General features: G+C 37.3%; 1 protein-coding gene across 1 annotated transcript in view; it reads right to left on the bottom strand.

The window, feature by feature from the left end:
• Positions 1-21,012, bottom strand: part of NAA25 (N-alpha-acetyltransferase 25, NatB auxiliary subunit) — a 65,535-nt gene that overhangs the window by 8,666 nt on the left and 35,857 nt on the right. The window contains exons 13-22 of the mRNA XM_040250854.1: positions 20,764-20,853; positions 14,733-14,913; positions 13,978-14,077; positions 9,251-9,402; positions 8,598-8,723; positions 6,005-6,248; positions 5,208-5,331; positions 3,959-4,024; positions 2,021-2,118; positions 779-889 (exon numbers count right to left, since the gene is read on the bottom strand). Coding sequence (XP_040106788.1) covers positions 779-889; positions 2,021-2,118; positions 3,959-4,024; positions 5,208-5,331; positions 6,005-6,248; positions 8,598-8,723; positions 9,251-9,402; positions 13,978-14,077; positions 14,733-14,913; positions 20,764-20,853 — 1,292 coding nt within the window. The remainder of the gene's footprint in view (positions 1-778; positions 890-2,020; positions 2,119-3,958; positions 4,025-5,207; positions 5,332-6,004; positions 6,249-8,597; positions 8,724-9,250; positions 9,403-13,977; positions 14,078-14,732; positions 14,914-20,763; positions 20,854-21,012) is intronic.

Genomic DNA, 21,012 nt, shown 5'->3' with positions numbered 1-21,012 from the left:
TGCTAAGAGTCGGACACGACTGAGCAACTTCACTTTCACTTTTCACTTTCATGCATTGGAGAAGGAAATGGCAACCCACTCCAGTGTTCTTGCCTGGAGAATCCCAGGGATGGGGGAGCCTGGTGGACTGCCGTCTATGGGGTCGCAAAGAGTCGGACACGACTGAAGCGACTTAGCAGCAGCAGCAGATTGTGGTATATTCTACCAAAAATCTAGCTAGACTCTTCAACGACAAAGACAAACAGAAAAAGCTAAGGAAGTACTTTCAATGAAAGAAGAGTACAGAGAAATGACAACTAAAAGCTGTGTCAAATCCTTAGTAAAATTCTAGGATTCTGAAAAAGACTATAAAGGTCATAACTGAGATAACAGGGGACAGGTTAATGTGAACATATTATTGTATCAATATTAAATATCTTGGGTGTGAAAATGTCGTGAGTACCATGGTTTTGTAGGAGACTGTCTTTCTTTTACCCTGGTGAGTTAAATATCACAAAGTCTATACTTTCAAATGGTTCAACAAATTGGGGGCGGGGATGTTAGAGAATGAGAAAGGGCAAGAGAGAAATGTGACAACCATTAATAAGTGGTGAATCTAGGTATGGATGTTTGGGTGTCATTATAGTAGTCTTTCAGTTTTTCTGTATAATTTTTTTTTAAGCTGGGGAGAGAAAATGAACGCATATAAGATCCTAAGATCCTTTACAAAATGCAGGAAAAGAGTGAAAAAAAAAGCACCATGCAGCCAAATTGTTACTTGTGTTTTCTCTGTTATTACCATGATGATACTAGTTTCTTTTTTCTTCTTCTTTTTTTTCTGTAAATTTAATTTGTATGGTCGCAGGACACTCTCACAGTAACTGGACACCCAAAGGATAATAGAAATAGTCTGAAAGAAGAAAAATTGCAAATTCATCAATAAGGATTACACTCAAGATACCTATCAGGAACAAAGACTATGGACTAAACCAATTCTATGCAAACAACTCCTCTTTGTAAATCCCTTCAATTTCTCTTATAACTCTCCACTCTAATTCTACGGTCACCACATTGATCCACGTCTTCTTCATCTCCTCAGAATACTGCCTTTACTCTTCTCCTCACTCTCCCAGCTCTAAACCAATCCTCAGTCCAATATTCTTTCACCTCCTTGCAGGAAATAGGGATCTATTAACATCCTTTTCACTGAAAAGTCCAAATTTAGGCATGGAATCCAAAGGTTCCATACAGTATGCCTCTCCGCGCCCACTTCTCTATCCAGGTAAGACACTGCTTCATGTGCAAACCTTAACTTATGTACGAAGAATTCTCCCCCAGTTGGTCAGCACCTATTCTCCTTTGTATTAAGTTAGGAGTTTACAATATATTCATGTACATATATATATATATACACACATACACACAATTATTTCTCATTCACTCATTATCTCTTACACACTTGAAATGTGCCAGTCACCAAAATAGAGAACACAGTCCTCAGGAAGCTTACAGACTAATAGAAAAAGAAAGTAATTAAACATGTGACAAAAGGAAAAAAGATAACGGACTTTGAGCGTTTGTGGGCCTCCTCTTTTTCTCTCTGGCTAAAAGAGTTTTGCTACATCAGCTCCTGGATTCTCCTTCATAATACAGAACCTTAGCAACTAGTAAAGAGCAGCAACAAATGTAAAAAGCAAATTAAAAATTTAACAAGAATTAACTTAAACTACGTAATAGTTGAGTCAAAAAAGAGGATGAACAGAACAGAGCTAGATTTAGAATGAATCTGAGGACTCTCTAGAGATTTGTAAAGCAAATTTCAGAGTTTTACCCTAGCAGTATAAATTAAATTCTCCTGATATCCTTGGAAAGATTTAGTTCAGAAAATTGAAATTGCTTTTCAATTAACAAAAGGTGGTGATGATGGGTTAAATTATAGGTATAAGGTGCCTATTACCTGTTCATTTTTGAAAATTAATCCTCCACACAATCAAGGAAATCAAGGAAAACTGAGTTTTTTAGGACGAAAACAAAAACATACCTCAACCAAGAAGACTAGATTTTCTAAAAGAGTAGGATGTGTTTTCAAGTTACCGTCTTTAACTTCTAAGAGGTCACCTTTACATTTACTGAAGACATCTGAAAAAGGAAAAATATTTTATGGTTTTATTCAGCTTTTGTTTCAGTGTTATTTTGTACAATCTAGTCAAGAATAAGCAGATATAAAGACTTAATACACAAAGCTCCCCCTCCCCAATGAACCAAACACTAAAGAATATCTGTTTTAAGCTCTTTAAAAAGTCACATGACTACAGCTCTACTATCTTCAAAAGATAAAAGGTAGACTTATAAATTATACTCTAGGGTCTAAACACCAGCTACGTCTTTCCATAGATAGGGCACTCACATAAAAGTAAGAATTCAAGTGGGTGATTTAAAGAATTTGTGTCGTTATAGACAAAGACTAATGTGCACGGTAGAAATGCACCTTCATAACAAATTTCATGTTTTACTCTCATAATCTTGATCATCTTTTAATTTTCAGCTTCATTTGAGCAACAAAATAAAAAACCATTTAGGCTCTGAAAAAGAAAGGCCCTTATAGATTTAAAATGCACAATAACCTATAATGGAAAACAATCTCAAGCTGTACACATGAAACTAACACAGTGTTGTAAATCAGCTATAATGAAATAATACTTTTTTAAAGTATTTAAGAGAGTTAAAAGAAACACATATGTATGTGCTCAGCTGCTCAGCTGTGTCCAATTCTTTGCAACCCCATGGGGCGTAGCCTCCCAGCCTCCTCTGTTCATGCGATTTTCCAGGCTACTGGAGTGGATCGCCATTTCCTTCTCCAGCAGATCTTCTGGACCCAAGGATTGAATCCATGTCTCCTGGGTCACCTGCCTGCCCTGCAGGTGGATTCTTTACCACTGAGCCACCTGAGGAAGCCCTATGTTCTTTACCAATTTCATTACTATGAATTTAACCCCAAGGAAATACTCAAATAAGTACCCAAACAATTATGTCCCAAGATATTTATTTCAGCATTGTTACACATAATATATTATGTACTCAGGGTATATAAATAAAACCAGTACATGGATACAATATTATGGAATATTATGCAGCTCTTAAAACAAATGGGGTGTGGATATAACTGACATGGTAAGAGGTCCAAGATAACAAAAAATAAAGCCAGAAAAGCATGAATTATATCTTTCCCTATATTTTTTTAAAAAAATAACTACTATATATTTCCATATGCATATGTATGACTGTGCACATTTCTAGAAATACAGACTGCAGAATGTCAACAGCACCTCATGGGAATGTGACTGGTAAAGGGGAAAAAACCACACCCATTTGTGTACTGTACTGTTTTACAAAAAGTGTCTACTATTTTTGTAAACAAAACTTTTAGTCTTTTTTTTGTTTTGGACCATACCATGCATATGTGGGATCTCAGTTCCCCAACCAGAGACTGAACCCACATCCCCTGCATTGAAAGCATGTAGTCTTAACCACTAGAACACGAGGGAAATAGAAACAAGTCTTTAAAAATACCAATTTTGGACTCTGAGGGAGAGGGAGAGGGTGGGATGATTTGGGAGAATGGCATTGAAACATGTATACTATCATGTAAGATACAAATCGCCAGTCTATGTTGGATACAGGATGCTTGGGGCTGGTGCACAGGGATGATCCAGAGAGATGATATGGGGTGGGAGGTGGGAGGGGGGTTCAGGATCGGGAACTCATGTACACCCATGGCAGATTCATGTCAATGTATGGCAAAACCAATACAGTAAAGTAAAATAAAGTAAAAATTAAAATTAAAATAAGTAAATAAATAAATAAAAATACCAAAAGTGTACATTATTATTTTTCAAAATCTCTTTCAAGTTTCTATTAAAAAATGAGCTGTTGTCAGACAATCAGATACAATATGGGAATGTACAGTTAGAACACTTACCTTTTAATTGTTCTAATAAAGACTTAAGGCTATTCTCTATGCGCTCCTGGATCTCCACTGTATCCTCTACAATTGACAAACAATGAAAAACTTTCAATTCATTTTTTAAATTAAGATAAAGAAGCAAAACCAACACCTGAAAGCATAGGCAAGGACATTTTCTTTTAAGACCCACAGGCACCTAAATTCCATTACTGAGAGAAAGATGAAGGACAGGAAAAGGAAGGAGAAAAGGAAAAGAAAGGTATTAATCACCTTTCTGCCAAAAGCACTATCTAAAATTCTCTAGGAGGACTAAAAATTTATGTGTTTCAAATACACTAAACAACAGAATCGACAAGCCTTATGATTTGGGAAAAATAAAACAGAAAAATACATGATCTATAAGGCATTTGTGATTCTCACTGGGTTGACAGCTTAGGAAAAAAAAAATATGTCTTCTCTACAAAGTTTAGGCCTTCATTTTTAAGTAAAAATTTCAATCTGATACAAATGAACCTATTTATAAAACAGAAATAGACTCACAGACATAGAAAACTAATGATTATCAAAGAAGAAAGGGAGTGGAGGAGGGATAAATTATGAGTTTGGGAGGGATAAATTAGGAGTTTGGGATCAGCAGATACAAACTACTATTTATAAAATGGATAAATGACAAGATCCGACTGTATAGCATGTATAGCACAGGCAACTATATCTTATCATAAACCGTAATAGAAAGGAATATGAAAATATATACAGATATAACTGAATCACTTTGCTGTACACCAGAAATTAACACTATAAATCAATGATACTTTGAATTAAAAAAAATTTTTTTAATAAATGAGTGAATTATAAGAATTCAATTTGAAATCCAATGATATTTCAACAAACCAAGGATTTCTTCAACTTTTGAACCTAAAAAATGATTTTAAATATGGAACGGACTTAAAAAGGTAGAAAAGGGATTAACTGGTATTTAGAGGTGCCTAACCAGGGAAAGTGGGGGAGGGAAGAAAGGGGGGGTAGAGAAAATAAAATATGGAACAAACTTAAATTTCTAGAACATTACTTGTAAACTGTTAATCGATTTTCTTATAAACTGTTAATGGATTTTCTTGTATATCAAACCAGACGTTCCAGAACAGCTTTCAGCTTCCATCTCTGCCAAACTTTTCCAAATAGGTGAGGTGATAGATATTTTGTTGCATTCACTAAGTTTTCAGTGACAAAGATGCCGTAAATATACATGCAAGTATACACTTACCTAAACCATTGATGTCCAGCTCATAAATATCGCTAACAAGATAAAAAGAGCTGGTCTGACACTGAGAACAGCCAGAATTAAAGAATCCAGCCATTCTGGTAGGTACAGGACCAAGGAAAGGGTACTGGAAAGGAGAAAAAGTGATGTTCTTTAAATCCACTGAAATTTCAATTCATAAAATACAAAATGAGAAAACAAGGAACAGTAGTAACTACTGTATAAAAATCTATCTCCATGATTAAGTCACAAAGCATTGATCTGCAAGCTAATAATAATCAAATCATTACAATGAAAACAAAAACACTGCATTAATTTCTTGGTAGGTATTAAAAGTTAATCATCACAAAAAAAAACTATTCTGCTTTTCCTCACTATCCAAGTTGGATACTGAGGAAGCCTTTGCAATTCACCAAGTTTAAAAAGTTTCATCTTGTTCCTGTAGATGCCATAAACTGGGACAAAATACTGTTCTTTAATACTCATGTGTAAGTGTTAAGTCACTTTAGTTGTGTCCAATTCTTTGCAACCCCATGGACTGTAGCCCACCAGGCTCCTCTGTCCATGGGATTCTCCAGGCAAGAATACTGGAGTGGGTTGCCATGCCCTCTTTCAGGGGGTCTTCCCGACCCAGGGATCAAACCTGTGTCTCTTGTGTCTCCTGCACTGGCAGGCGGGTTCTTTACCACTAGCGCCACCTGGGAAGCCCCACTTTACTACTCACCCAACCCCAACTCCTATTTTCAAAAAGACAGTCACAGATTTTTGCAGCTTTGATTGTAAATCAACACTGATAATACCTGAATGTCCTTCTCAATAAACCGCTTTCCCGTCTCCAGGGCCACCTCCAGCTGTTGAAGGAGCAAACGGAGAATGTCAATCCGGGAGGACACTCCATTCTCAGTGGTCTTCTCTGAGTTCTTGGGCCCGACAGAGTGGTTAAGACTTGGAAGTCCACTGATTAGCCTCAACGTTAAGGAACGGATTCTTAACCACATTGTCTCCTCCTCCAGGGAAAGTTTCTTATGTTCTTCAGAAACATCCCTTAAAAAGAAACATTCCCAAACCATCCAATTTATTCATGTCAACTTGAAATCTTTTAAGGTTCACTTTCATTAGTCAAGATGACTTTTAACGATCCCAGCTTTCATTTAATAGCTGAATGATCTTGGACAAACCAAAACAGTCCAAGTCACCATCTTGGTATCCATAAAATGGAAAAATAACGTATCTAACAAGCCATTTTCCCCTTACGTGAGACTGGTTTTTCTGATGATAAAATACATAATATAAAAAATTCAAACAACACCGATATAAAAAATACTAAAAAATGACAGGAAAATGGGCCCCAATAACCTAAGAATCCACAATATTAACATGCTTGGAATAGATCTTTTCATACTTTTACAATATAGATGTACAAAAAATGAACTACAAATATTTATATATTTTTAAACAAATAAAATGTGTTCACAGTAGTGTTTATACTGTTTTGTAAACTGCATCTTTTTACGACAGTGTGTACAAAAATCAGTTAACATAGTAAGCCTGGGGCTATTATCTTTATTTAGAAAGGCCTGCTTGCAGCGGTTGGGCACTGGCCGAGGTCTGGGAACCTAGTGTGCCAACCATTCCCTAAATAATCAGAGTGGCTCACTGTGCCTAGACTGTTTACACAATCATGTGGTTTAGGGTGAACAGCACTTTCCTTCTGGGAGTCTGAAATGTTGGTACATGCTACACAGTGGGTGCCTACATAACCAGTTGATAAAAACCTAGGGCACCAAGTCGTTAACGGGCTTCTCTGGGCAGAAATACTGCACACACATTACTTCATTTTTTGCTGCTCGAGAAAGGAGCATGCCCAACGTGTTCCTTCACAGGAGGGAGAGAACACTGGAAGTCTGTGCACAGGGTTCTCCACAGACCACCTGAATCTCTTTCCCTTGCTGGTTCCTTTTGTTACAAAAGACCTTAGCTGTGAGTCCAACTACATGCAGAGTCCCATGAGTCCTGGCAAGTCACTGAATCACAGCATATTCAGAACTACCTCCTGCACATGTCTCTGCAACTTCCTAGTTTCCACTTTCCTAGAAGTGAAAGTGAAAGTCACTCAGTCGTGTCTTGCAACACAGTCCATGGAATTCTCCAGGCCAGAATACTGGAGTGGGTAGCCTTTTCCTTCTCCAGGGGATCTTCCCAACCCAGGGATCAAACCCAGGGATCAAACCCAGGTCTCCCACATTGCAGGTGATTTCTTTACCAGCTGAGCCACAAGCTGGTACACAGTCTTTTCAATCTTGATATGTATCACTAAAATTCCCTATAGGAAAGTTATATAAAGTTTTACTGCCATGTAAATGCACAATAGTCATTCTCCCATAACCTTGCTGAGAACAAAGATTAATCTTTTTTTATCCAATAGGTTAAATCTTTGTCTGATAGGTTAAAATATGAATATAGATATAAAGTGCATTTCTTTGAAATTCCTGTTAAACCCTCTGTCCCACTTGTTTTTTCAGTTATCTGCTTCTTATTGATTTATTGAGTTCTCTGTATATGTGAAGGACATTAATATATATGAAGAAAGTTAATAATTTACCAGATACCTCTAGAACTTGTTAACAAATTTACTTCTATAGCAAGTTAATATTTACAGGGGTCAAATCCTTTGTTTCCAGATCTGATACAATGCTAAGGAAGGCTTTCTCAACTTTTTAAAAATATTTTTATATTTTCTTCTAGCATTTCTAAGTTTTATCATAAAATCTTTAATCCATCTATAACTTATTTTCATGTATGGTGCGAAAGAGGAACTTTTAGATTAGCCAATAATTTCAACATAGGGGTGAGGTTTATTTTCTTTCTTTGGCTTATCTGTATATTCTGATCCCTACAATATACATGTTATTGTATGACATAATTATATATATATATATATATATATAAAATATAGGTGTTATATATTTTATATATATTTAAATAACATATTATATATTGTATATATTATATATATTAAATATATATTAATATTCATTATATTATATATTAGATATACATGTTATTGCATATTTTATATATATTAAAATATATTAATATATTTATATATACATGTTATTGTATAATTTTATATATTTATATATATATAACTCTTAAATTCATCCTAATTCTATTTTTTTTTGATTCAGCTTGCTAATATTTTATTGAGTGTTTTTACATCTGTATTCATAGGGGATATTGGTACCTAGTTTTTGTTTTTGTGGGTTTTTTTAAATTAATTAATTTATTTTAATTGGAGGCTAATTACTTTACAATATTGTAGTGGTTTTTGCCATACATTAACATCATCCTAATTCTTTAAAAATAAACTTCTTGGGGTTAAATTCCAGTTACCTGTCTTTTGGATCCCAACTAAAGAAAACATTTAAGTCTCTGTTGTCTCGCAAGGCTTCCCATGGAATGTCATCTTCTTCTGGCCGAAGATTCATTGACTTTATACTTTCTGCTAAGCTGGTTGATCTGGGATATAGAAATTTTATTTAAGTATTATTCAATAGTAAAATAGTCATGAAAACATACTAGCCAGGACTTTGTTTTACTAGAAAGAAAAGGAAAGGGTGAAGAAAGGAAGGCTTTACTATTAAGAAGTAGAAGCTTATATAACACGAAATAGAACCAAGCACTGATCACACTGGCCTGCTACACAGCTAGAGAAAGGCATGTGAAAGCCCAACCAAAATAAAACTCATTAGCATTAATTCCCAAAATATCATGTCTGTGGGGTATGGGGGACTTTGTTAACACAACATGGACCAGGGACAATGACCACGGCCCAGCTGGCTTCTGTGTGGAACCTGGGATGGTGCTGACAATACTCGATCACTCCCCATGACAGGCACTTTCTCCTTACTTCCCTTTTCCCTCCTACTCCCACCGCCTCATTTTTCTTTAGCTTAAGCCCACTAATGACACCCATGAGCCCATTAATGGCTCTCAGCATCTGATCTAATCCCTTAGTCCCTTATTAGCCCTCATGCAATACTTACATATTTGCTTCAAGTAGAAGGTCTAACAACATCCGCTCAGTACGGACTTGTGCAAAATGAAGAGAATTATTCAGCCTGTTCCTAAAAGCGATAAACTCTGGGATCTTCTCAAACGCACCATATTTGTAAGCTTGAATAATATATTCTGAGGTCTGGGGGAGGAAAGACATCACCTTGGTATAAATATTTCACATGTCAGGCAATGAAGACAAACCTTGCAAGACAAAACAAAACACTCAAACTAAAATTAAGATGTTGAAACTAATCTTGAAAGTTTTTGGTCACCAAGCAGAATACCAGCTTTTAAAAATGTTAGTTTTCTTCTATCATATACTGGAGTCAAATGTCTTCTTCACTAGTATTATTACTAATAATACTTAGCCACTGCTACCACCACATAGACTTCCTCCTAGGAGTTGTGCCTTTCATTTCAATAGGACTGAAAGTTTTGTTATACACATCAGTCAAAATTTTGATTAGTGCCATAGTGGAAGGAATGTTACTCCATATTTTTCTGCATCTAAGATACACTTTCTTTTATACCAAAACACCAGAATAATATAACCATCTCACTACCATCAGAAGTAAAAAGTACTCTCCTTCAGAAAAAATGACAGGCTGCCTCTTGGTTTTGTTTACTTCTGAATAAACACAGGACATACGTGCATTGCATCAAGATAGAATTCAAACAAAAGACCTAAAAAAATTCATGTCACAATCCATTCTGAAGACAGAAAATTCAAAAACCAGGTTACCAGTCCATCCAAACTACTATGCTAGAAATGCCATAAACAGGTAAATAAAGGGAACACTCAACACATGTACTTTAATTAGATTAATACATATATACAGATGAAACATGAACAGAGGCAAGATAAAGAATACTAAACAGAAATTCTGGCACAACAGAAGGAAATCTCAGGGAAGAACTTCATGGGTATGGGCCTTTGCCATCAGGATCAGAAGTCAGAAGGGCACCCTTTCAGGCTAAGGAAAGTATTAAGCTCAAAGCTGATGTCTGCCCCAAAGATCCTTTACAGAAAAGCTAGTCTTTTTGCACAGCCTCAGTCAGCTCTGTCCCCATCTCCATTATGACCGAGTAATTTGCCCAATAGGAAAATAGGCCAATAGTCAACAACATACCCTCTGATACACAGCCTCGCAGGGTTCATTTCAGGCCGCGGGATTGCGCCACGGGCGCTAATTCAACTGCATTCGATGCGGCTTTTAAACCCCCATGGGACACCTCGGCGAGCTGTTTGCCTGCAGTATCTGGAGAAATTAAAGACGGACGGACACAAGAAAATTAAAAAGATTACTTGTGATCCTGCAGGTTTAAAGAAGGACTATCTGAAAAAGCTCAACTGTACCTTCTAGCCTGATTAAGGGACAGTGATACGCCCAATCAAGGAGAGGCCAGGATACCCTAAACACATACGCCTATCCAATGGCCTCCTGGCTTGGAAAAGCCAGGTTTAACATTAGCCTTTGCAATAGGACCTTATAGTTTGGGGGGAGGGGGGGGCTGGGAGAGGAAAGGCAGCTGGTTAGGAACATATGATCCAGAGACTAATCAGGATAGAAATTTTATTTTGGTGATTCCAATCAAATTTATTAATTACAGTTGCAAAATACACTGTGATTAAAGGAAAGAACTCAGCCTTACCGAGTGCAAAGAAGTTTTTAATTCCTGAGTGGGCCATGGAATACCACTTAAAAAAAAAAAAAAAAGGCAAGAGAATAAGAGGCCACAAAAAGGGAATGCAGTCCTTTAACTAAACATAATCAGAGTTCTCTGGCTTCTGTTTTTGAGATAGTCCTCCTTTAATACTGCAGCGTAGTATCCCTGCAGAGCTAGGAAAGGGCCTGGGCAGCTACCAACAGGACAAAGACTGAGGAAGCACTACGCTTTGAAGCAACAAGGCCTTATTGGAACTGCAGGCAAAACTGGAAGCCACGGGTACTTTAAAGACTTCTGAATATCACAGAATGTTGTCCGTACCCATTTCTATTCATTTATGCACCAATGAGGCTATTTGGATCCCATATGGATGCCTGAAATGAACCCTGGTCACTGTGAAAATTAGCAGAATATTAATACATGGACATTAAATCCCTGAATGATGATCTTTGTGAATACCTAAAACAGAGACTTTTAAAGGCAATTTTTTTAAAGTATGAACATGTACGTTACTTCTGGAGATATGTGAATATAAGCTCTTAATTCTTATATTATAAAAATCTACTCCAAATAAGATGACGGCAGACAATGACCTTTCCAAAAAGAAAATCCCTATGTAGATTTCCAAATAGAACTTTCAATCCCACAGCACAAAGCCTTACAAAGCAGATCTTCCAGGATTTTAAGGAGCAAGTGTTCTTTCAAAGAATGAATTGGGAACTGAAATGTATCAGTCACTCAAGCAAAAAATCTTCTGGGGATGCCAAAAACTACTGAGCATAAAAGATGTAGAACACAGAGCTTTAGCTTTCCAGAGAGGTATTTCTAATACTGTCAGGAGGTTTAACACAGACAGTACAACACTACAACCATGCCCTTTCTTAACTTCAGACTCCTAAAGGGAACAGTCCACACCGCAGTCTCCATTTTCCTATTCTGGGACTTGGCCTAGGCAGTACAGTTTAAGGCGTTTGCCTTGCTGTATCGTGCCTTGCTTTTAGCCCCAGGACCTAGTCGTCACCTTCTCCTTCCCCTCAGTTATATACTTTAATGTGATTAAATAGCTGTTTTCCCTAGTTAGTAATAATACAAATAAATTTCAAGTAGAGTTCTAGTCCCAGATTCATAAATGCTTTACTTTTATCATCTTCAGCATCTCATATATTCAGGGGAATTAGTCACTCCCACCACACATGACTCAGCAAAATATCAAACAAAGATACCAAAAGCCACTGAGGACAATGTGCCCTCTCAAGTCGCTTCTGGAGAGCTCCTTTCCCTATTACAGTACTTTCGGTTCGGTTGTTTTATGTGTGAGTATATTGTTTTCAGAACACTTCTTCAGGTAAAATATATTTTGTGGGGGAAAATATTAAAGCTTAATTTTTATTAGCATAAATAATGTGCCTTTATTGACCAATTCATGAACAATACAGTTCCTCTAGAATGCTGGACGTTTGAAAACTGGACAAAAACCAAACTCCAGACTTGGATTAATCGCTCAATTAACCCCCCACTCCCACATCAAAGCTATTTGAGAAACAAAACTTTGAAAAGGATTCTTCAGGATATCAAATGTTTATTTAACCTTTCCCTTAGAAACACAGTAATGAGAGTCAGAATAATGAGATTTGAAATATACTCTTCTTTGGAGTCCTTCCTCAGGTAGTGAAACAGAGAATGGCAAGCACAGACATTTGAATACACAGTGAAAACTAGCAGATTTATAACTTGACTGCCCACTCATGCTAGGAGATTTTAGAACCAAGGTCCTAGAAATTCCCTTCTGACGCTAAAGCTAGATCAGCAGCTTCTGAACAATATGTTTAAATGCAGGTGCCTACTTCTGTCTCTCCCCAGTCAGAAGTTAGGGCACAGAATGAGATCTGAACAGACACAATCACTGTTGGGAAGTGGAGTCATGGGGAAGAGGGATAGAGCTTAAAAGCCAACTGATGATGCCAAGATTGCCACTCTGTGCTACACCAGCCCTCTAGGCCATGCCTTGAAGTGTGGCAGAATTTACTTATCACAAGCTGAGAGCAACAAACCTGTATTCCAGTGGTTAGAAATGCTTCTGTCCTGTGCCTGCTTCCTGTTTAATACACACATGAAGGATGAAAGATAATCAGGTATGGCAGTCATAGTTACAAAAGGGCTTTAAAAAAATCTTCATGAGTGTTGGCCAAGAAGAACCTCAGAAACCAGCTTCCTTGTTGCTGTTTCTTAGTTGCTATTAGACCATGAAAATGGAACACTGTGGGCAGACACCAGGCGTGGCCAGATTCCAGGTGATGAATCTTAGAAGCACACGGGAAGCAAGCAGGTAGTGGCCACTGCTGAGGCGTGCCTTTCCTCCACGTATGTTCCTGAGTGGTTCTGCATACTTCAACTTAGTAGAGACCATATGGCTTTCCCACAAAAGCTTCTGCTTAACTGACAAGTGGAGACAACATCTGCATGCAGTGAAAAATATGGTGCAAATCCCATCCTTTCATTATGGCACATAAAAATTCTATTTTATTTATTGTCACTTTAAAATACAAATTATTGACTTAAGTTTCTTAAAATGTCCTTCAAATGGTCAATTTTATAACTGTAAGAAAAGGTAAGTGTACTCTATGTGATAATGAGTACAGCTGCCATAAACTTCAGAAATCCATAAAACAGAGAACAAATGCTATTATAAAATCATATTTGGCATCCCAGGCTATAAACTCTTATGGGCTATTTCTTATATCCTTAGAAAGTCTCTTAGAGATTAAAAGACAGACCTAATAGGCACTTCTTATTCTGTTAATAACCAGTTTCTAAATGCACTTGCAAGGATTCTACTAAACACACCCGTTCCAACAACCACAGATAACTCTCTACCTCTGCCTACCAGCCTTCGGCCACAAGGTATGGCCTAAGGCGCTGGCAAGTACAATGGTGCGCCTTCATGTGTGCATCTGTGACTTGAAGAAGACGCTCTCTGGATCATGTGCATTCAATGGACCAAGACCACATTTAAAAAAAAAAAAAAAGAAATGTTGTTTTTACTTACATCTTTCTGGTTGGAGTGGAAAAACCTGAGTGCGAAGTTACACGATTGGGACGCAGCAGCATACTGACCTAGGGATTCGGCGTATCTGGTCAAAAGATAACTAGGTCGGAAGGAAAACAAAAAATGTTATACCCATTCAGCTCTAGTATCAAATACTACACTTCAAATTACTACCCACCTCTAGTATCAAATACTACACTTCAAATTATGCAAATAGCTAGGCATAAGAAAAGTTTAAAAAATTCTGCCAAAGAAATGATGTAATTCACAGAATCAAATTTTTTAAAAAAACAGCAAAGTTAATTCAGTTTTATATAATGCTGTCTTCCTAAAACAGCTCTGTGGGACATAGAGAAAATACCCTTGATTCACAACAAAGAACAATCAAAATACAAATTCAAAGGATCTCTGAGATCAATGCATAATGTGGAAGTCTCAACTTCAACTACAAGGCAGAAGTAGACTTCAAAACAATGTGTGCTAAGGAAAAAGAGTTCAAAGTACATTAACTGTTCTTTTGAATCTGAGGAAAAAATTTTTTAACCATTTCTAAATTGTACAAACTTAAAATTACCACAAAATGCTGAAAGATATAAAAATCTGCTTTGGAATGGGTCATACGTAACAGGTGATTATTTAATCTACAAAACATAATACCAGGAACAACGTTTCTGCTAAAATTAAAACACTAGAGTTCCATGTATGAGGACCCCACCCTGCTGGGCTGCTCACTATTCAGAGTGTGTACTACCGACCCAATGGTGTCGTGCTGGATATGCTTGGCATCAAGGCTGGAGTACAGATCCACCACGGGTCCAAAGGCCCCCAGCACACAGTAGATTCGGACAAGCAGCAATTTGAATTGAGCATTGGAAGGGCTGTGAGTCAGTCCCTCTTCCAACAAAGTCAGGGCCTGCCACACAGCGGTCTCATCACCTAGAACCAAAATATAATAGCATTACCCAGTTTTGGACAGCAAATGAGGGTTCTCAAAATTAAAAAACAAAAACTTAGTGATGTCATCCCCTCTACTAACTATTTTAAGGATTAGGCTGGGTGGCATAGAACAAATTTTAGATACAAACCTGAAAGCAAAATAGGGAATTTCCCTGAATAGACAGTCCCTCAATAGTTATCGCAGTCCTTAACTGAGTAAGATCTGCAAAAACGATGCAACTTTTAAGTTGCTGGGTCTTAAAGAGAAGTTTGGAATCTCACAGAATCGTAGATTCTGAGAAGAGATGGACTTTGAAGGAGAAGTGGAATCCACCAACCTTCCCAGTACAGGGTTTTCTCTATAAAACCCCAGACAGATGCTTTGTCTAGACATCATTTTTCTTCCACATGTAACTCTACTAATAGGATGTCAACTAATATTTGAAAAAAAAAATTGCCCTCTAATAATTAAACTAAAATGATACACTTTTTCTGGAGTACCAAAATTCAAAGTTACACACATCAATATTCTTAACGGGTAAGTAATTTCTCTTTTATGAAATTATCTAAAGAAAATAATATGAAATGCAGATAAAGTTTTACATACAAGGACATCCACTGTACTAATAAGAGAGGAGTAGTCAACTATAGTTATACCCACACAGGGAAATATCATACAGCCATTTGACATTAACAAGGAATTTTTAATACAAAAAAAAACAAACAAACAGTAATGACCAGTGAAAAATACAGAATTCAAATGAGTATGAAGAGTTCATCTCAAGTATATAAAGCATTCACAAAGAGAGAAGGAAATATGCAAAAATGTTAGTATCTTTAGGAAGCTGGAAAACTGAGATTAAAATATACCATTTTCCATTTACTTTTGTTTAGGGAAAAAATGTCTAAAATGGAAAGCTTCAAGCACTGAGCTTCTGAGATTATATCTTATATGCTTTTTTCCCCAAGAGAAAAGAAACAAAATATAACCAAAAACTGGGGTTTTAAATAAATATCATCTATAATCCTACCCAAACTATGTAAACTATCCAAGATCTACTCAAACTACCACTATGATTAATGTACTGCTTTTGAACTATAATTACTTTTACACAGTAGTAATCACTGCATACATCCAATTTTGTGTTTTCTCATGCTGTTAACTGGTCTTCACAGTTGTAATTTTATTTAATTCAACACTCAGTAACCTAAACTCTGCAGTAACACTAGATATAAGACCCAGAGAATCGTAGGTGGTTGCTGGCCTCAACAGGTTCAGAACTGAGCAGAAGAGACAGTTGTACAATTACAGATAAATTTTTAAAGTCCAATGTTATTCAAGGATAACCATAAGAGGTTTTTTTTTAACTTTTTTTTTAATGATCTCTTTTAAATGGAAACAAAATTTGCAAGTAAATGGCACACTTCTGAACTATTACACCCAACATTATGAAGACATTTATCAACCTATTTTATTTTGCAAAATTTAGAATATAACTACAACTCTATGCAAATTCTTCACCAAATCAAAGAACATCAAGGGTTGATGAGGATCTTGGGGACAAAATTTTTCTAATTAATTTTTATAATATAACAAGAAGGTATAAAATACATTAAGTTCTGAGGATATAATGTATAGCATGGTGACTACAGTTAACAAGATCAGTCCTGGGTGTTCTAATTTAGAAGGAATGATGCTAAAGCTGAAACTCCAGTACTTTGGCCACCTCATGCGAAGAGCTGACTCCTTGGAAAAGACTCTGATGCTGGGAGGGATTGGGGACAGGAGAAGGGGACAACAGAGGATGAGATGGCTGGATGGCATCACTGACTCGATGGACATGAGTTTGGGTGAACTCCGGGAGTTGGTGATGGACAGGGAGGCCTGGCGTGCTGCGATTCATGGGGTTGCAAAGAGTCGGACACGACTGAGTGGCTGAACTGAACACCAGGGGAGTAGCTATGGGAGGGGATGAACTGTAACTAAACTCACTGTGGTAATCATTTTGCAACACATTATCATATAATATACCTTAAACTAACATAATGTAACGTATCTATTATATCCCAGTAAAAATAGAGAGGGGGAAAAATTATATGCTTCATGCCTCATTTCATTCCTGTAGCAGAATCATAAAGTCTTTATTGAGTTTGTTACAATATTGCTTCTGTTTTTATATTTTGGTTTCTTTGGTCCCATGCATGTGGAATCTTAGCTCCCTGACTAGGAATCCAACCTGCATCCCCTACATTAGGTGAAGTCTTAATCACTGGACCACCAGGGAAGTCCCTGAATAAGTGTTTGAGAGCATCATCAATTTAATCTTAAAGTGCTCTTCTTAATCCTTCCACATTCCAATCAGTCTCTCTAGACATCCTCCCAGTTTTCTGTACATTTCTTTTGTTTTTTATCTATTTATGTATTTGACCGGGCCAGGTCTTAGTTGTGGCGTGCAGCATCTTTGGTCTCGGTTATGGTATATAGGATCTTCTAGTTGCGGTGTGTGGGATCTAGTTCCTTGACCAGGGATCAAACCCAGGTCCCCTGCATTGGGAACATGGAGTCTCAGCCATTGGGCCACCAGGCAAGTCCCTCTATAACATTTCTAATTTTTATCAGATCCACCTTGAACAATCACTATGTCTACAACTGGAACATTCAGCATTACTTCTCTTGACTTCAAGAAACCAAAAAAAGAAAAAAGAATAAAATGAAAATCCTAAAAAACAGTAAGAAAGAAACCTTGCATCTATAATATCTGTAACTTCCCATGTATTTGCACTGTATGATTTTAGGACAACCTACCTTCTTTATTTCTCTGCTCCGTATTTCCCTCATTTGTAAAACTGTAACAATCCTAAATGTATTGTTAACAAGGTTTAAAACATGCAAAGATGGGCTCAATAAAGGACAGAAATGGTATGGACCTATCAGAAGCAGAAGATATTAAGAAGAGGTGGCAAGAATACACAGAAGAACTGTACAAAAAAGATCTTCATGACCAAAATAATCACAATGGTGTGATCACTCACCTAGAGCCAGACATCCTGGAATGTGAAGTCAAGTGGGCCTTAGAAAGCATCACTATGAACAAAGCTAGTGGAGGTGATGGCATTCCAGTTGAGCTATTTCAAATCCTGAAAGATGATGCTGTGAAAGTGCTGCACTCAATATACCAGCAAATCTGGAAAACTCAGCAGTGGCCACAGGACTGGAAAAAGTCAGTTTTCATCCAATCCCAAAGAAGGCAATGCCAAAGAATGTTTAAACTACCGCACAATTGTACTCATCTCACACGCTAGCAAAGTAATGTTCAAAATTCTCCAAGTCAGGCTTCAGCGATACGTGAACCTTGAACTTCCTTCCCTGATGTTCAAGCTGGTTTTAGAAAAGGCAAAGGAACCAGAGATCAAATTGCCAACATCCTCTGGATCATTGAAAAAGCAAGAGTTCCAGAAAAACATCTATTTCTGCTTTATTGACTATGCCAAAGCCTTTGACTGTGTGGATCACAATACACTATGGAAAATTCTTCAAGAGATGGGAATACCAGACCACCTGACCTGCCTCTTGAGAAACCTATATGCAGGTCAGGAAGCAACAGTTAGAACTGGACATGGAACAACAGACCGGTTCCAAATAGGAAAAGGAGTACGTCAAGGCTGTATATTGTCACCCTGCTTCTTTAACTTATATGCAGAGTACATCATGAGAAACGCGGGGCTGGAAGAAGCATAAGCTGGAATCAAGACTGCTGGGAGGAATATCAATAACCTCAGATATGCAGATGACAGCACCCTTACGGCAGAAAGTGAAGAGGAACTAAAAAGCCTCTTGATGAAAATGAAAGGAGAGTGAAAAAGTTGGCTTAAAGCTCAACATTCAGAAAACTAAGATCATGGCATCTGGTCCCATCACTGCATGGGAAATAGATGGGGAAACAGTGTCAGACTTTATTTTTGGGGGCTCCAAAATCACTCCAGATGGTGACTGTAGCCATGAAACAAAAAATGCTTACTGCTTGGAAGGAAAGTTATGACCAACCTAGATAGCATATTGAAAAGCAGAGACATTACTTTGCCAACAAAGGTCCATCTAGTCAAGGCTATGGTTTTTCCAGTGGTCATGTATGGATGTGAGAGTCGGGCTGTGAAGAAAGCTGAGCGCCGAAGAATTGATGCTTTTGAACTGTGGTGTTAGAGAAGACTCTTGAGAGTCCCTTGGACTGCAAGGAGATCCAACCAGTCTATCCTAAAGGAGATCAGCCCTGGGTGTTCTTTGGAAGGAATGATGCTAAAGCTGAAATTCCAGTACTTTGGCCACCTCATGGGAAGAGTTGACTCCTTGGAAAAGACTCTGATGCTGGTAGGGATTGGGGGCAAGAGAAGGGGATGACAGAGAATGAGATAGCTGGATGGCATCACCGACTCGATGGATCTGAGTCTGAGTGTACTCTGGGAGTTGGTGATGGACAGGGAGGCCTGGCGTGCTGCAATTCATGGGGTCGCAAAGAGTCGGACATGACTGAGCAACTGAACTGAACTGAATTCATATAAAGTACTTTCAAGTGCCTGATGATCAATAAGTGTCAAGTGTTATTATTATTATATGGTCAGATATCTTGCTCCAAAACCAAGAGATTAGGAAAACCCTGTCATTATGAGCAAGAACAGATGCTACAAATAAGTGGGGAAGGGTATCTGAGTAGAGACCAAATTACTAAGTAATCAGTTCATTATGGTTTTTACATTAAGATGACTTTTACAGCTCTATGCAACCTCCTGAATCTGGGGCTTCTGATATCAAGTACTCTGATGAAAAGAATTTCCTCCCCACCTCCAGTAGAACACAGTATAACAAGCAGCAGCATATGGGTATATACAATGTCCTACAAAAGTTCAGAAGGGGCATAAAATCTGCAATGAGAAAGGGATGAAATCAAGACACACTTCTCAGAGGCACTCTGAGTAAAAGTTAGATGAAGGAGGTGATACAGATATTTCAAAGAGAGGCAACATGTTCAATGACAGAAACAGCAACAACAAAGAAGTAGATTTAGGGCTTTAAGTACTTAAGAATCTGGAGATGCAGGCAGAAGCTAGATTAGACAGCACTGTAAACCATCAGAAGAAGGCTGACCTTTATCCTCAAGAAAATAGGGCATCTCTGAAGGATTTTAAGCATGAGGAGGACATCAAAACTGAGTGCTTGGTGAAATGACCCACAAGAGCAGGGTTGCGTCTGCACACACCATTATCTCACCAGCCCTGTTTCTTCTGCAGTTTATTTTCATTAATAATAATGCAATAAGTAGCTATTTTTTCTCAAAAACTGATAATAAGAGAAAACATCAGAGTATGAGACCTAAAGAAAAGGCTGAACCATCTGCTGAATCTTTCTTCTCTTGCTCAATGAGTCATGATGTTTCCTTTACCATGTAGTCTTATTTTTGTCTTAAATGGGTTAATCTGAACTATATTCCAAAAAAAAGTATATGCCCATGTATATAATTTTAAATGAACAAAAATGGCTATTTCATTCCATGGATTCATACATCTATCTCTAAACCAGTTTCTCTGCATTTTAATTATTGTAACTTTGCAATAGGTTGTTTACTCACTATTCAGAAACATTTTAAAACAGAACAGATATCCACTGATTTAAGATTATCCTGAATATACAGAGGATACTTAGAGACTTGGGTTCTTCTAGAAGCACCCTGGAGAAAGGCAAGAAGAAAAACCTAAGAGCATAAATCAAAGTCTTGGATTATGTAATTAGTTTAAGGATTTATAATCAATAAAAACAAAGAGTAAAAATAAAGTTAAACTGAAATCACTGGTTTTTACCTGTTTCTCTCCATACATCAATAAGCACATGGACAGCAAGGAGACAGTAATAGTCTGAAAACTGCAATTCGGTTTTCAAACAGGATTTCCCTATAGGGGAAAAAAAATCATATCTGTATTTTAAGATTTGTTCAATGATTATTGTCCCCAAAGAGTTATGTACAGCAAGAAAACGACAGCAGGAAGAAGGGTAAAAGAAACTATTAAGAATAAAGTAAATACCAGAAGAAAATATAAGCCATGAATTAA

Source organism: Oryx dammah, unplaced genomic scaffold, assembly GCF_014754425.2.
Source record: "Oryx dammah isolate SB20612 unplaced genomic scaffold, SCBI_Odam_1.1 HiC_scaffold_12, whole genome shotgun sequence".
Lineage (NCBI taxonomy): Eukaryota > Metazoa > Chordata > Mammalia > Artiodactyla > Bovidae > Oryx > Oryx dammah.
This window is presented reverse-complemented; position numbering and strand designations above follow the sequence as displayed.